Here is a 17,157-nt window from a genome sequence, read left to right as displayed (position 1 = left end):
TGCCCCACCTGCAGTGCAGCATGGTTTCACCAAGATGATCAGTTGAGAGAGATAACTCACTCTATTCCCAACTCTGAATCAGGCCCACAGTGCGGGTTGTCAGGGCCGGCTCTAGGGGTGTTCGACCTGAGCGGTCGCACATGGGCGCCACCCATAGAGGGCGCACCCCTCCCCAATATCCCGATTTCAGCGGGACATTACGGTCCCGCTGTTCCACCTGTGGGCTGAAGTGGCCCACGGGTGGTTAAATCAGGAGGATCGGGACCCCCCACTGCCACAGCTGTGCCGGACCCCGGAGACTGTGAATGGATGCTTGCGCGCATGCGGGCGTCATCCATTCAGTGACGGGAGAGGGCTGGGGGAAGCCCAGTTGGTGAGGCTCCCCCCAGCCTCACGTTATTTGGAGGCGGATACGCCTCCTAATAACGTCACATAGGGAGGTGGCCTATGATAATTAGGCCACGCCCCCATTTTGAAGCCACGCGCGAAGATAGGGCGCTCTGGAGGGGGCCGGCACAGGGTGCTCCGACCCCTGGAGCCGGCCCTGCGGGTTGGATACAGCGCGGGTCGGATATAGTGCAGTTCATAGTGCAGGTTGGATACAGTGCGGGATACAGTGTAGGTCAGATACAGTGTGGGACAGATACAGTGCGAGTCGTATACAGTATGGGTTGAACACAGTGCAGGTCAGATACAGTGTGATATACAGTGTGGTTTTTATACAGTGCGGTATACAGTGTGAGTTGGATACAGTGCAGTTTATAGTGCAGGTTGGATACAGTGCGGGTCGGATACAGTGTGCGTTGGATACAGTGCAGTTTATAGTGCAGATCGGATACAGTGTGGGTCGGATACAGTGTGGGTTGGATACAGTGCAGGTCGGAAACAGTGCGGGTTACAATGCAGGTCAGATACAGTGTGGGTTGGATACACCAATAATGCACTTACTGTGACATCGGTGTCTTCAGTGCGGAGTTGCCAGTGGTGTCAGCAGTGAGGGGGTGCTGGCGGTGTCGGCAGTGTGGAGGGTGTTTCCGGCTGCCTCGACAGTGCAGGGTTGCTGATGTAGTTGGAAGCGGGAGGTGCGTGGGGGGGTGCCGGCTGTCACAGCAGTGCAGGGGGGCGGCGGTGTTGAAAGAGAAGGCAGCAGTGTCAGTGTGGGTGGGATGGCCAGTATCTTCCCTCCTATGTCCATTGAAGTCTATGGGCAAGCGTGACAGATGGCTCTCTCAGCCAATCAGCGGTAAGACCAGTGAATTCAATGGGACTTTGATAATTGGTACCCGAGGCAGAACTGCGATCCAACAGCCTTGGATAGAGATCCGGAGCAGGCGGGTAGATTCAAGCTGTGTCTCGGATCCCGGAAGTTCAGGTGGGCTCGGTTCATCTCTAATATATGTATTGTCTACTAGAGTTGACCACTAGAGTCACTAGATCAGCCATGTAAATCCAGACACACATGAAATAAACATGCTGCCCTGCAATTACTTTCCATGTATGCTTGAAATTTTTTAACCCCTTCAGTGCTAAGGACAAGTGGGACTCATCCTTCACATATACCTCAAACGTCCCACTGAAAATGTGTTCCTGTAGCAGTCCGTAAAGTAGGAAAGTATGTGGGGAAGAAATTTATGGTGAAATAAAACCTCAACTCTGCAGCCACTGCATGGCATGGACTGAAATAAGACGTTACATATGGGATGAAGCTGAAACTTATTAAATAGTCTATTGTCCCTTTAAGGGGTTTATAGTAGCAAAGTAAAACCAATAAGAAATCACTGAGTATTGAGATAATATTTGTTCTTTTGATTTAAAAAAAAAAATCCTAAAGAACAAGGAAGTTGAAGAGAAATTTGATTACACAAGGAAGTAACTGGACAGAGAGACCAAGAAGCTTTACAGTGAATGTGGCATGTGTGGATCTCCCATCTCTACAACTCTGGCTAATCAGACAGTGGGTGGTTAACTGAAGTCATGACCTGCATTAAGCCATACTTACCTAACCAGGTAAGTCAGCTGAGCAACAATGTTAAATGTTTGAATTTATGCAGAAAAACAAGTTAAGGAATTAACTATCTCATGTAACAGAAATATACTGGCTATGGAATAGAGCTTAGCATAAAGAGAATGATAAGAACTGTGAACTTGCTTGCAGAATGTAATCATGGTGAGGATAGTAATATTTATTTAAGAGCATGAAACAAAATAGCACATGCAGTAGATCATTTATGAAATGCAAAATGTTTGCCATGTATTTGATTTGGTGACTCCAAGAGCCTTGACTTGCACATAGTTTTCTGTCAAATTACAACATTAGGAAATGGAGAGTAGAGTGTTTGTATAGGAACAACTATTTGCACAGCGACAAATCAGAGTGGAATGATGACATTCTTTCCAAAGTACAGACCTTGTGCACTTAGTGTTACAGAGCAGTGCAGAAATATCATTTTGCAGACTGTGATTTTGTAAGTGAGATATCAAGTTGGACCATACTTCCCTACCCTCCTGATTTGGGAGCCTCCAGAAAATCGGGTGCCGCTCCCGGAAAGGCAGACAAGCCTCCCCCCGCGATAACCTGAGAAACCCCCAAGGGGGTGGGGGGTGGAGCAATTCATGCTGAATTGTGTCATTTTGGCCCCGCCCCCTGCATCACAATGCCTGTAATATCAGCATTGTTTTGGGGGGTTGGGGCCAAAATGACAGTGAGCTGCTCGGCCAAGTCCCCTTGCGCCGGCCAAGCCCCTGCCCTGCCGATCTGGCTGCTTCCTGAAGGGACAGGTGGTCTGGTTCTTCATCTGTAATCCATTTAGCTTCAGTTGCATTTCTAGCTGCATTTCTAGCTGCATTCTGAGCAATGTAATAAAAAAACTTCCCCCCACATAAATTTTCCACATGTCTGATAATTCCTGTTATTAATTTAAGCCACTCGTCACAAAATTGGCATGGGTTGTGGTCCATTCCCAAAAGAAATATGTTTTAGTTAATGTAATAGGCAATACCAGCGGTGGTGGCTACCAAATATAAAATAAATGAACAAACAAGTGCAACCATGTTCACCAGCACATAACAGAACATAAGGATGATACATAATCACAATTTACTTAGCGTAATAATAATACTGAGCACATTGATGTACGCTAGGTGGGTCCAGGTGCCTGATTCAGAGATATACGCTATACATTGACTGGGCGAAAGTATTCAAATGTCACAGCCAACAGGGATTTATATTGAGAGGACCACCAGCAGCTTCGCAAATCCAAATGACTGTATACAAAGATGCAGCTCTGTCACAGATCAGTCAATTATCGGACTGCTGAATAACCATATGGTTGCGAAGAATGGGCGATGAGACTGAGACAGTTAAAATCCAATAACTTCGGTTAGGAATTCCCAAAGCAACAATGAAAATATCAATGCAATTCAGTCTTATTTCAAAGTAAAACAGCATTTTATTCATAATATATACCTCAATGAGACAATAATACATTTCTCGTACACAAATTATACATGACATTACTCGTACACAGCAATAAATAGAAAAAAAAACCGAACACTATACCTGCAAACTCGGTTAAGATTACAGTCAAGCCAGAAGACGCTCAGTCCAGCCCAACCAGTTTTTCAACTTTTCTTGGTCAAACATTATGGTTGTATAGGTTTCATCTACAAACTAACATATATCGAAAAGTTTTCTTCCATTGTTCAAAGACGTAAGCTGCCCACACACATAGCGATATTTTACCCGACCTGGCCAATTCCGACACATTGGAACGACAGATCGTGTAAAATATGGCCAAATCCTGAGTAAATCGTGAGTCCCCACTCACGATCACGATGTGGTCGCACATCGCATTGTCAGATCTGTCATGCAGTAGGGCAGATCTGACAATCTAGGACACGATGCACTGTAAAAAGTCTGGATGCAGGAGAGATCATATGAAGATTGGATACCAAAATCATATGCAAATCGTGTGCAGAGCTGCCGGGGAGAGTTTCAAGGGAAATCGTATACATTGGCTGATCGTGTGCACATCGTTATTTCTGTGGGTACCTTTAGTAGTAGCTTCATAATCCCTAGTATTTGTGTGTTTGTTTTTACCTTAATGGAAAAAAATAATTAGCCGATTGATACCGCACAATGGGGCTAATTCAGCAGTGCCTGCAAGTGCACTGCTGAACGCAGATTCATGATCATCGGGAATCTGCGCATGCGCAGGACCCATTCTGCAAGTGTGCAGAATGGGTCCTGCTACCGCACACGAGCTAGTCATTGAATGACTCTGCCTGATTGACAGGCAGAGGCATTAAAGTGGCGGTGCGGGGGCGGGGCGGCCGCCGTTCCTGGAAACGGGGTGCATCCGCCCCAGTTTCCAGGAGTGGCCAGCCCAGAGACTGCGAGAACGTACGTAGTTTGCTGGGCTCACAAGCCAGCCAGCTTACTCAGCTGGCCGGCCGCCCGGCTCCGTCCACCATCGCGACCATTGAGAACCGATGGTCATGATGGTGATCTCAGCACATCGACCTCCATCGCAATGCTGGGATTGCAAATTCAGCAGGGGGTGTCATACACCTCCTGCTGCATTTGCATGCTTGCAAGGATCGTTTTACAAAGCTGCCTGCGTGCAGCTTTGCAGTTGCGATCCTTGCTGAATCAGGTCCTATGTAAGTGCTATTTAAAGGATAATGGCCCTCATTCAGAGCCGCTCATTAACAGCAGTACGCTCGTTGCGTTCCGATGTTGAATAACCGCGCATGCGTCGGTGTAACACTGCGCATGTGCGTACTGCAGATTGCGAGTTTTTTTGGACTCGTTCCTAAAATAGCGTACAGGAAGTGACATGTCAAATGTGATTGACAGAACAGGGCGTTTTAGGGTGTTGACGAGGGTGGAGATGGAAAAACGCAGGCGTGGCGAGGCGTTTTTGGGGCGTACATACATTAGCAGATGCGAGTGTAAAATGTGTACGGACCGACTCCTACATCACTGGATGATCCTCTTTCCCTTCCAAATGCTCGCACAGCTTAGGGTCTGGATTACTCGACCACATTGGCGATGGCCTTCTCCTCCGTCCCGGGACTCCACGATGTTGTTGCGATTAATCGCGGGAGGGCAGAAAAGCAATTAGTGTTGGATTGAGACCCGGCTTGGTATGTGTTTTGACATCAGTTTTTTGGGATAGCACAAAACCGTACGCAGGTGGAACTCAGAGCTGCTAATGTCAGGATGACACAATCAATTTGCGTACATTTGGGGGGGTTTATTTGGGCAGCAATTTGGTGGTTAGGGCCTATTGTAACAATAATGTCATCATGTTTTCAGTTTCGCACCATTTTATTTGTGCCTCTTGAATTTGTCGAATTATATGATTTTTTAAACGTTCCTTAAAGAGCCCTTTTTTTTTTTTTTTTCTTTTGTTTTGGCCGAGTTTTTGCCTTTTGGCCCAGATTAAATGTAACCCATTTGTACAATAATTTCACAATCCAATGTCATTGTTTAATTTCCAATTTATTGTTCAAACAAAAAAACTTATTTTTAAAATTGTGGGGACATCTTTTTTGCCCAAAGATATGTTCCCAAATCAAACAAATTGGCCCAACATAACTGTTGACATAAACATACAACAAAAAAATAAAAACATTTCACAAGAAAGGAGAGGGAAGTTTTGACCAGAAAGGAATATGAGCCAAGCACAGAAGGATTGTGGGAAAAGTCACCATTGCTGTCACCGTTTTTTCACCCGTTTGGATGGGGGAGGGAGGGCGCCCGACCGGGTCCGGGATGTCATCGGGCTGGCCTGTCCAGAGGCAGATGTTGTGGCCTCTGGACTAGGCACAGGGCTAGGCACATTTGGAGGATTGGCTGATGTTGTGCCAGAGGTGGAGGATCCTGATGTTCCGGCAGGAAGGGAGGTCGGCTCCACCATGTGCTGGCGAACGAGCTGCTCCAGGGCATTGGCGATGCGGATGTTGGCCCTGGTATTTTCCGCCAGGGCCTGACCAATGGTCACGTTGGCTGCAGCATTTTGCTCCAGGGCCTCAGCCACCCGTAGCAGACTGGCGTCCATCCTCTGCAGAATCTCCGTATGGGAATCCGATTTGAAATTGAGTTCTGTGAGGAGGGCCACTGCCTGCGAGTGGGATTGTCCTGGACTGGCTTCTGCAGGGTCCTCAGCCGGATGTACTGGTTCCTCCCCTGCAGAGCCAGCAGAAATTCGGCGGCCAAGGCTCCCCTCTGGAGCAGACTCATCCGCCTGTGTCTCTGTTAGGAAAAAAGAGAAAAGCCTCACATTACAATCTACATATTGGCACAATAACATTTCAGAGTTGATGACATCCAAAGATTTACCTGGGACAACATGAGGAGCCGCAAAGTCTGGCATGTCCGTATCCATGTTGGACACGCCAAACACCTCCACAGGCTGCACACACCCCTGTGCCAGCTCTTCTAAATCCGTCAACTCCAATGACACAGGGGTGGGACCCCCACCTGTCCCCCTTGCATGCCTAGCAATGTCCGCGAGTTTTTGCTTTAGGCGATATTTGAAGTCGCCCCATCTGTGGGGAAAAATGGAAGCCATTATCCTTTGGTTTAAAATGGGGTTTGTTTTTAGGGGGGGCAAGGGTTTACTTACCGCCGTTTGACATCCCGGGCTAGACGGACATAATCACCCACCCTATTGACAGCAACGGCTACCTCTTCCCACATTCTCCACTTCTGGCTTAGACTCATATTCCTGTCTGCCTGTGGCAGGATGTCCACACACTTCTGGATCAAAACCTCCATCTCCTTTCTTGTGAAATGTGGCTGCCTTTTTTTTTTGGCCGCTTTGGCCGGAATACTGGGCCCAGCAGCCTCTTCCATGTCATCCTCCTCATCTATTTGTGTAAATTTACAGAATTCACAAAATCACAACTTGCCTAATCTTATGTTTCAAATTAATCATTGATACAAAATGCATGAAAGACTTACCGCCTGACTCTTGGGCATTTTTTCCCTGGTCTGTCGCCATGTCTGAGGTCCAAACAAGAAATACACCAGAATTTGAATGTGTTTTCGTGACGTATTTATACATGCGTCCTTATTTTGCGGCCGCATCATTGAATGTGCGGCCCTATGATCCCTCCTTAATTTGTGCGGGAAACGAAACACTATTTATGGCTTGGTGTGTCTCAAGTCGAGGTGGCGTTTTTGGATTGTTGGAGGTTATCTTGGCTGGAGTTTATTGATTGCGTAGAAAGGAGTTGGCGGTTGGAGATTCGTTTGTTGGTTAGATTTGCGTTTTTTTTTTCCGTTATCTTTGTTGGTTTATATTTTTGGGACCTCGTTTCTTGATTTGGTGAGTTTTGTGAAGTCTAACTTTTGTTCAATTGTTGTTTCATTGTGTTTCTTATTTTTTGTAATTTTTGGATCCATAATTTCTTCTATTTTAGATTTTGTTTATTTTCGACCCAAAAGACCTTTTGATTTTGACTCTTATATATTTGCTCTTGGTAAGTCCATTTTTTATCTTGTATTTGCGAACTAATTAGCGCATTTTTAGTAGTTACTCTTGACACTTGTATTAGCGAACTAATTAGCGCATTTTTAGTAGTTACTCTTGTGACTTGTATTAGGTAACTAATTTGCGCATTTTTAACAGCTTAATAATCATTCTAACTTTTTGGTGGTTTCACTTTCGCTTTTTGTGCCAACATTTCGACCCATTTTGATGTACTGTGTTAAATGTCGCTTTGCTGTTTTGCTAAATGGGTGTTTGGCATATTTTAACTTTGGTTTAGCACAAAATTTTTAAACAAAAATGCACAGAGTGAAATGTGTCAAGTAATTTTGGTGTTTATTTTCAGTTTGGACGTATCATGACAATACCCCGGCATGTAAGCAGCAATGGATGGTATCATCAAGCTAAGTTGTTTTAATATAGTTTTGGGGTGGGTCAAAAGCCTTACTTTGAAATCTTTGAATTTCAGGTTGATCTGGGGCAGATTGTTCTGGCCATGCTCCCGGAAGCCGACCAACCTCAATCTCGTCCCAGGCGTAGGCATCGTAGGCATGCAAGGCCCCAGATATTTCGAACACGTGTCACCCTTTTTGGAATGCCCGATGATGAGGTTTTAAGACGCTACCGTCTACCTCCCAAAATCATCATAGACACTCTCTCATTAATAGAAAGTGATCTTGAGCGGCAAATTGACAGTCCAACAGCAATACCACCACTTACGCAATTTATGGCGGTGTTACATTTCTGTGCCTCAGGATCATTTCAAACAACGGTGGGAATAGTGGCGGGCATCTCCCAATCCTCCTTTTCCCGGATCCTGAGGGCAGTGATGGAGGCACTTTTCAAGCACCTCCATCATTTTATTCAAATGCCTTTGGATATGGGTGCCCTTAGTGTGGCCCAGGCCAATTTTTACCAAATAGCTGCCTTCCCACACATCATAGGGGTTGTGGATGGTACTCACATACCACTTCAGCCTCCAGCACGGCTGGAGGCCATATTTCGAAACAGGAAACACTATCACTCCCTGAATGTAATGGTGGTATGTGATGCCTCCCTCCAGATCCTGTCCCTGAATGCTAAATTACCCGGAAGTGCACATGACTCCTTCGTCATCCGGCAATCAGGGATATGGCACAAATTAACCAACCTACAAGCTGGTGATGCGTGGCTTCTGGGTAAGTGGAGAGCTTTAGTACATAACAATGTTAAGCTTGATACACAGTGTTCCTGATGTTGTCAATTCTTTTCCATAGGAGACAGTGGATATCCTTGCATGTCCTGGCTGCTCACTCCTTATTTGGCTCCCACACCAGGCCCACAAAGTGCGTTTAATTCCGCACTTACAGCCACCAGGCAAGTGGTGGAGTGCTGTATCGGCCTTTTAAAAGGCCGATTCAGATGCCTCCACCACTCTGGTGGCGAGCTCATGTATTTGCCGGATATGGTGTCGAAAATTGTCGTCCTGTGTGGGATATTTCACAACATCGCCATAAGGAGTGGTGTCCCAATGCAGCCAGAGGATGCCTTACCTGAGGATGGCCCCCCCGAGGGTGGTCGGAGGTCAGTATGTGGGGGGGCCATACGCGATGATGTGGTGGCCAGATTTTTTAGGTAAGTTTTAACAAAACAGTGTTTAAACCTAATGTGTTTGTTTGCGAACATCTAATTTTGTTTTCTTTTTTTCACCATCTTCGGTTTGTTCACATAATCTTTGGCACTACAACGCTCACTACTTCATGCTACCCTTACCAAACCTGGATCTGGTCATTTTGGGAATATATTCTGGAACCCATATCGCAACGCCATGTTTGTGGAATCATTTTGGCATGGTCCTTCCTCAACCAGTTCTTGATTTGTTTTTTTTTTTTTTTTTTTTATTGGTATGTGTTGTATTTGAGATTATCACTGTGTGTTTTTTTTTATGAGTGACCACTTTGATTTCTCAGTTATGTTGTGAATAAATGTTTGGAGAGTTAAATGTTCGTCCTTTTTTTGGACGTTACCAGCAAGTTTAACCAGGTTAACACACCTTACATTTGACTAAGGGGTAATCCAGTACTGACGCCAGTTGAGCAAAAATGAAATATGTTTTCAGGTTCCCAACCCACACCAAAAGGAAGCCTGTCCAATCATTTGGCTTTGTAAGATTCGCCTAAGCAGCTTGCCCACCAACTAGGAACCTGTAAAATGTAGAAATATCTAATTGACACTACACACAAAAAGGGAAATGACATTGTTACTGTTATGTGTTTCTTGAGGGTGTTTTACATACAAATACAAAACCCAATCTAATTTTTAAAAAATGCAAAACCTTGCAGGAACAGTCTACTTATGTCAGGGTTAACTATCTTTGGTTTTGAAAAAACGATTGAGGCAGAACGTATATTAGAAATAAACAATTTATTTAGAAAAAGATAAAAACAAAAAAAAACTACTGCCGAAGGATGCCAGACAGCCGGTCAAGGGCCACAAGCACCCCAATTACATTTTGGCGCATGTGTGCCACACAATCTTCGACCTCTTGCCGACGCCTCTGTTCCTCTGTGGGTGAGAAAAGTGTGTGGATTAATCAAACAATAGGGAATCCACATTAAAAAAACAAAAACACAACGAAATCACTCCAAAACCAAAATTAAAAAAAAAGGGGTGCTGCAAAAATTACAAGGCCTATGTAGAAATACCCACAGGAGTGATATGTGTATGTTGAAATCAGCAGGAAGAGGTAAAGGCAAACTGCTAAATCACCAAAAAACAACCCAAAAATCACGATTACATACAAACAGTTTGTGGTTAAAAAAAACGCGAAAGAAAAACATACCGGTAGCCAAAACGGCAGATCCCGAAGTCCCTCCATCTTCATCCTCGGAGGAGCCTTCATTCCCCAAAGAACGGGGCGGGGTTATCACGGACTCCGTGGAGGGGGTAATTGGAAGAGGGGTGGTTGGAGGAGAGGGGGAAGGGGGACGGAGGGGAAGGAGGCCCGACAGTTCCGGGAGAGGGTCTTGGAAGGCTTGGGAGGAGGGGGGAATAGGGGAATTATTTGGGGTGGAGTGTTGGCTGGGGGTGGGTGAGAGTGGGCGGGACCGCCGTCTGGCCGGACGGTGACGGCGTAGTCTTGCCTGTCCCCCTAAAAGATGTCAAACAAATTGTGGTTAGTTTCTGGCCAAATCCTGGCCAAATAACATTTTAAAATCACCCACCACCAACAAAAAACATGCAAATATGAGTAGAATGAATATATCAGAAATAGAGGGAAAACATGGCCATGCAGATATGAGGAGAATGAATAAATAGGACAGACATAAAAACATGCACACGCAGATATGATGAGAATGAAAAAATAGGACAGACATGAAAACATGCACACGCAGTTTGCCCCACAAAGACAAACATGAAAACCACAATACATAACACTTACTTTCCACTATCTGCATGCGAAAGCATGCCAGCAAGCGGGGCGTTCGCCGTTGCAGGTCAGACCACCTGCGCTCCAGCTGGCCGATGTTGCGGCGTGAGCCGAAGGAGCGCAGGCGGGCCCGTGCCTCCACATACGCGGAACGCTTCTGCCGGTTGGTGATGGGTGGAGGCTGGCTGGTGATACGCCGATCCATCACCTCCGTTAGCACCAGCAGCTCGCGCCTGGTGAATGCGGAGGCTCTCATGATGGCAATGGTGTTTTTCTTAAAAAACATTTTTGACAAAGTGTGCCCAAAATTTCTGATTGGCTAATGTATCTTGGAAATTAACAGGAGCAATTTTATTGGTTAGTGTATGAGTCATGTGTTCGACAGGGCCAGAAATCTCTGGAGAGTTATGATAGGCTTGATGCAGTGACATGCGTAAGCAAATTTAAATAAAGAAATGAACCCCGGGAAATATGCGGGGATCCACAGCAATAGAACAATTGTTTAATTGTGGCTAACATGTTTTTTGAGCAATAAAAGCAAATGTTTAAGCCGTACGTAGTCTGCGGGTAAACAAAAACACGGACAAGAGTAAAGTTTCTTGCATTGTGTTGAAAAAAAAACAACAATTAAGCTAATTGATACATTGATTGGCATGATACGATTGATGGAGGTAGGCAGAATAAAGGAGCAGGTAATCGACATCTGACATGGCCACTTCCGGTTTATACTTGTGCGTGCGTTCCCTTCAAGCCATTTCGGGGATGCACGCTCGCTATTTCGCACGCTCGTTAGTTAGAGGAGGGGTCGTCTGAGTTTGGGGAGGATTTTTAGATGCGAGCGAAAATACGAGCGAGCCCTTGAATTTAAATATTTTTGTACGTACGCCTAACGTACGTGCGCCCGCTTGCGAGTGGGTCTGAATGAGGGCCAGTGACCGTAATATAATAATACTAGCTATGTGCTCTTAAGCACAGAAAACATTGGGCCTGATTTAGAACGGATCGCAACTATGATTACGCATGTAGTCTCACTGCGATGATATGCTAATCCACTGCAATCGCTATGCCATCACTGCACAACATAAGGACACCCACCTTACCTTACACACATCCGTAATCCTTAGCAAGACTGCGACACCATTGGTAACATAGAGTACCATCGCAGCCTCACGCACACTTGCACAAGCTCTGACCTTACTCAGGAATTGCTAACTTCATCGCACGCTGTGAGTACACAAGCTGCGTATGGCATCGCAGTGGACAATTTATGCACGCCCATGCAACGGCGTTCAAACGCACTGGCACACCTGCGTTTCGCTGACCACCCCCCTGCCACCACCCCCAAACGGTACTTCCTGTCAATCACTCTATGATGGGTCTGTGTAGTGACTGTGATCGCAGTCCCGAATGCAGTGGCATGTTCGCGCTTGCGCAGAAAGGAACAAACGGCCAATTGCGTGCGTAATCGCATTTATGATCCTTGTTTAACCATGCCCATTGTCCCTCTTCATATCTACATCTATTAGGCACTGCCTCTATTGAGCAAATGTTTTACCAAGCATTAATGGAGACGGCTGCTTTTAACAGAGTGCATCAATTTGCATAACTTGCAGAAATGACAGCGATGTGGCATAGAGCTAGAGGTCATCCATCTGCAAAGCCTGACAAAATGTTCTTGTGGATATGTGAATAGATCACTGTGCACAAAAACACTTGTACATTGTGCCATACCTGCATCTCCTTTAGATAGCAAGTTTTACTGAGCAGGCCCATCTCACTTTTTGTTTCATGGTATAGTGCAACATTGATGTTATTGGTGTATTCCTTTTTTCTACTTCAGGGTCCATAGGGTATCCACAGGATACCTTGGGGTATAGGCGATGGCGGCAGACATCCAGGCACCACAGAGTTAAATTTTCAGCCTCCCAGGATGCACTGGGGTCCCTCTCCTATACCCCGCCCCCGAGCCTCAGGCCACTCAGTTTTCGTAAGCGCCTGGCCGGACCAGTCGCACCGTACAGAGGGGGGTCTTTTTAAGGCCCCTGAATATTTCTTCGCAGCTGTGGCTGCACAACTAGAGTGCTCCAGCATAGGACAGTCAGTATTGACGTCCGTCACTCCTACACCCCGCCGGTACCAGAACGCCGGTACTGATCCGGGGATGCTGGTAGGTAGCTGGGGTCACAGCTAGCGGTGATCCCCGGCTACCTGGACTGTGGCCGGATGCACGGGGAACAAGGTAAGCGGCGGGGTCCCGCGGTGGGCACCCGCCGGTAACACAGTCCTGTTTGGTCCCCAGGCAGGGGGCTCCCTGGGGACCGGCTGCGTGTGGGGCCAGGTACTGATCCTGCGCCTTCCACTAGACCACCAGGGACAGCGGGCCGCAGCATGTGCGGTACAGCGCGTCGTCCCAGGGGTTAATAGCACGCCAGGGGAGAACGCCTTCCCTGTCTCACAGCCGGCGTCTCCCCCGCTGCACAGTGCCATTCCACAGCGGTCTGAGCGGGCTGTGTCAGCGCTCCTCCCCCGGGCCCTGCCTTCTCTCTGCTCCTCGGTGGCCATTTTCTCACTACATGTGCTGGGGATGGCAAACGCTGCTGGAAGCTGATACAGATGCCATTGCGGTCCGGGTCCCCCCGCATACCTCTCCTTCAATTAAGGTCAGTGTATGCAGCACTGTTTCCTACCAGGCTCTGGTCTGTGTAGTTGATCGCAGTGCTTGTAATGCAGGATGTTATCTGTGCATTGTATGTGACTTAAATGCTAGCACTGTTTGCCTGTACTTTCATTTCTGACTGTCAGCCTTTTCCTATCCCTGTTCTTCTGCTACAGCCCTTGCGGTGCGGTGTTGCAGGGTGTTTATTACCTCACAGTAAACGTGGTTTTTCTGTGTGGGAGGTCACATACGCTCCGTTCACACTCCTCATGTCGGAAAGTGAACGAGGATATCCTCTTCCAGCTATAATGTACTGATATCATGTGCAGTTAGCGGAGGGATATGTAGACGCTGAGGGTTTATGGAGGGCATGTTGTATTATATATCACGCCCCATTTCTGTCACTGTGCCTGCACAAAAAAAAAAAAAAAAAAAAAAAAGGGGACCGCCCTCGGCTGGCTAAGATGCTTACAGCCTTTATGGTGGTCTCATCACATGCAGGGGTCCCTGGACAGTTGATGGTACCCCAGTGTATCCTGTTTTTTGCCCCCCCAGGTCTCGCAGGAGCCTGTGTGGGTGAATTTATTGTCCAAATGGTATAGCACCTGATGGACGTTTTACAGGGGGAGTCACCATTTCGGCCTTCTAAACGGCCTTTCGGGTCTCAGACGGGTAAAGACATGACGTCTGATGACGGTGCCATTATTGACTTTTTCAGACACGAGCCCCTTAGTGCAAAGGAGGCGTAGTCTGCGTCTAAAGTCTATATACCTGGCCTTCTACGGGCAGTCCGTGCGGCTTTGGTTATTACATATCCCCCGTGGCTAAATCCAAATATGCCTTCTTTAAGGATAAGGGTGTTGCCACTGTAATTCCTCTATCTGGTCAGGTGGATCATTTAGAGGAGGCGTGAAAAATCCGGGTAAGCGGTTCCAGCCTCAAAAACGGTTGACCTTTTGCATACCCCTTTTGCGGATAATTACATTTCCGAATGGGAGTTACCTTTACGGGTAGATTCTCATGTTACACGCTTAGTGAGGAGTGCTACGTTGCCCATGCCCTCCAGGTCCTCTTTGAAGGAGGTTCCAGATTGCAAGGTGCAAATATATCTAAAATCCAATATTCCCTTGCTGGAGGGGCTTCCAGGCCGGCTATGGCCGTGTGCTGGGGGGCCAGAGCCGTGGAACACTGAGTAGGTAACTGGATCTCTGCACACTGGCTCTCCAGCAGAGCAGGTGGATAGTGGCAAATTCTCAGAGACTTTGCCACGTTCATAATGAGATGGTCTTACATATAGCCTACTCCTTTCCAGAATCTCCTCGGCAGCAGTAGCGGCTTGCCGCTCCCTGTGGTTGCGCTCTTGGAAAGCGGACGCAGATTCCATTTGGAATGCTTTGCCTTTTACGGGACAAGTCCTGTTTGGCCCTCGTCTGGACGCAATTGTGGCCCTGCAGGCAGCAGCTACGTCTGCGTGTCTGCCATCGGCTACAGTCCCATCAGGGTCTGGAGCTTTGTCTTTTCGGCCCTGTGAGGCCAGGGTAAGTCTAAAATACAGCTTTCCAAGACAGTCAGTAGCCAGGAAATCTGCTCAGCCATAAGAATAGGCTTGGAGTACAAGACGTCCTACTCCCAAGTTGGACTATAAGCCTTCAGCCTCACGGGACGGGCCTCCTCTCGGGAGCCCCCAGAGTTGGAGGCCGGCTTCTCCAGTTCGCCCAGTGCTGGTGTCTGACCACCACGGACACTGGGGTAAGAGAAGTATTTTCTTGAAGGTATGTCCTCTCCTCCCGGTAAAAACGCCTCCCAGACGGTTTTTCGTTACAGGTCTTCTGTCAATTCAGGACAAGGCCCTGTAATTTTTGAGGGTGTTACACTCTATGCTCCAGGCATGAGTTATAGTACCTATTCCGTTGCCCCAAAGGGGAACGAGGTATTACTCCATCCTCTTTCTGGTACAGACACCCAATGGGTCTTACCAGGACATTCTCAACCTCGAATCCTTCAACAAATTCTTAAGGGTTCCTCGGTTTGGGAGGGGGACCCTGCATTCCATCATTCAATGGAGCCTGGGAATTTTGTGGTGTCGTTGGATATATTCAGGGTGACTACCTGAATATCCCTCTTTTCTTAGCACACCAGTGTTTTCCTCAGGTTCACAGTGGTCGATAAGCATTTCCAGTTTCTGGCATTGCCCCTTGGTCTGGCCTTAAGGTTTACCAGGGTCATGGTAGTTATGGCAGCCCACCTGCGGATGCAGGGGGTCCGCTTGTTACCCTATCCGAGTGACCTCCTGTTGTTACCACGGTCTCCAGAGATACTTCAGTGCCATATGCAACGGACAATATCTGTGTTGCTACGTTAGGGCTGACTGATAAACTGGAAATGGTCCTCTCTGATTCTTCACAGAGGATGCTCCATATCCCAACATCTGAGGATCTTTGTGATTGAGGAAAAGATCTCTGCATTACAGGCAAAGGTACGCAGTTGCCTGCAGAGTCGCCGAGTGTCTATTCACTTGGCAATGTGGTTCCTGAGTTCCAGGGTGTCGCTGTTCGACATGGTGGAGAGTACCCAGCTTCACTCTAAAGAACTTGATCCTCTCCGGATGGGATGGGTTGCCCCATAGGATAAAGTCAATAGGCTTTCCCCAGAGGTTTGTCTCTCTCTGGCCTGGTGGCTGCAGAAAGCTCACCTAAACAAGGGGCACCCCCTTTGGGATTGCGGACAGGGTCCTTCTGACGACGTACGCCAGTATCCGTGGCTGGGAAGCAGTGACGGGTCCACACTTGTTCCAGGGCAGGGGGACACCAGTAGTTTTTGCGCTTCCCATAAACATCTGAGAACTCTGAGCAGTATTCAAGGTTCTCCAGCATGCAGGACAGGTCCTCCACGGAAATACCGTGCAGGTACAGTCTGACAACGCCATCATGATGGCTTATGTAAACCACCTAGGAGGTTCCCGAAGTCAGGCGACACTAACAGTGGTGTCCCGAATTCTGGCTTGGGTGGAAGGCTATATCCCTGCCGTCATCGGCAGTGTTCATTCAGGAATCCTCAGATGGAAAGCAGGCTTTCTCAGCCGTCAAGACGTGCATTCAGGGAAATGTCCTCTTTATCAGGAGGTGTTCAATCTTCTGGTGAACAAGTGGAGCCTTTCAGAGATGAGACTCTTCTGATAGACGTAGGTAGGTCCAGTGGACCTTCCAAGTTGTGTACCTCGTCCCTCCATTATCCCTTCTTCCTCCAGTAATAGCAAGAAGGAGGCACGCTCCTGCTGATAGCTCCAGCGTAGGCCAGATGGCACTATTACTCAGATCTTCGGAGCCTCTCAGTTAACACTCCGAAGCTGTTGCCTCTACGCCCGGACCTGTTGTCTCAGGATCCTGGCTGATACCCAGACCTGGGTTGTCTGTCCTTGACGGTGTGGCGGTGGAGACTGCCCTCTTAAGGTCTAGGAGTTTTTCCAGCTCTATAGTTAACAGAGCTCGGAAGTTTTTATCTGCAAGAATTTACCATTAGGTATGGTATACTTTCTTTCAGGTGTCGCCCTAGCGGCTAGGCTCCTCGGGTATTCCGGATATCCAGAGGTTGGC

The 17,157-nt window shown here is 47.4% G+C and overlaps 1 protein-coding gene across 1 annotated transcript in view; it reads left to right on the top strand.

Moving 5' to 3' along the window:
• The first annotated feature begins 1,875 nt into the window (after window positions 1–1,875).
• Window positions 1,876–17,157, top strand: part of LOC148539116 (formin-I-like) — a 275,411-nt gene continuing 260,129 nt past the window's right edge. The window contains exon 1 of the mRNA XM_088451832.1: window positions 1,876–2,007. Coding sequence (XP_088307958.1) covers window positions 1,975–2,007 — 33 coding nt within the window. The 5' untranslated portion in view covers window positions 1,876–1,974. The remainder of the gene's footprint in view (window positions 2,008–17,157) is intronic.

The sequence above is a fragment of the Taudactylus pleione genome, unplaced genomic scaffold, assembly GCF_031769625.1.
Source record: "Taudactylus pleione unplaced genomic scaffold, aTauple2 ptg000029l, whole genome shotgun sequence".
In the NCBI taxonomy this organism is placed as follows: domain Eukaryota; kingdom Metazoa; phylum Chordata; class Amphibia; order Anura; family Myobatrachidae; genus Taudactylus; species Taudactylus pleione.
The sequence above is the reverse complement of the archived record's forward strand: the minus strand, read 5'-3'. Positions and strand labels throughout refer to the sequence as shown.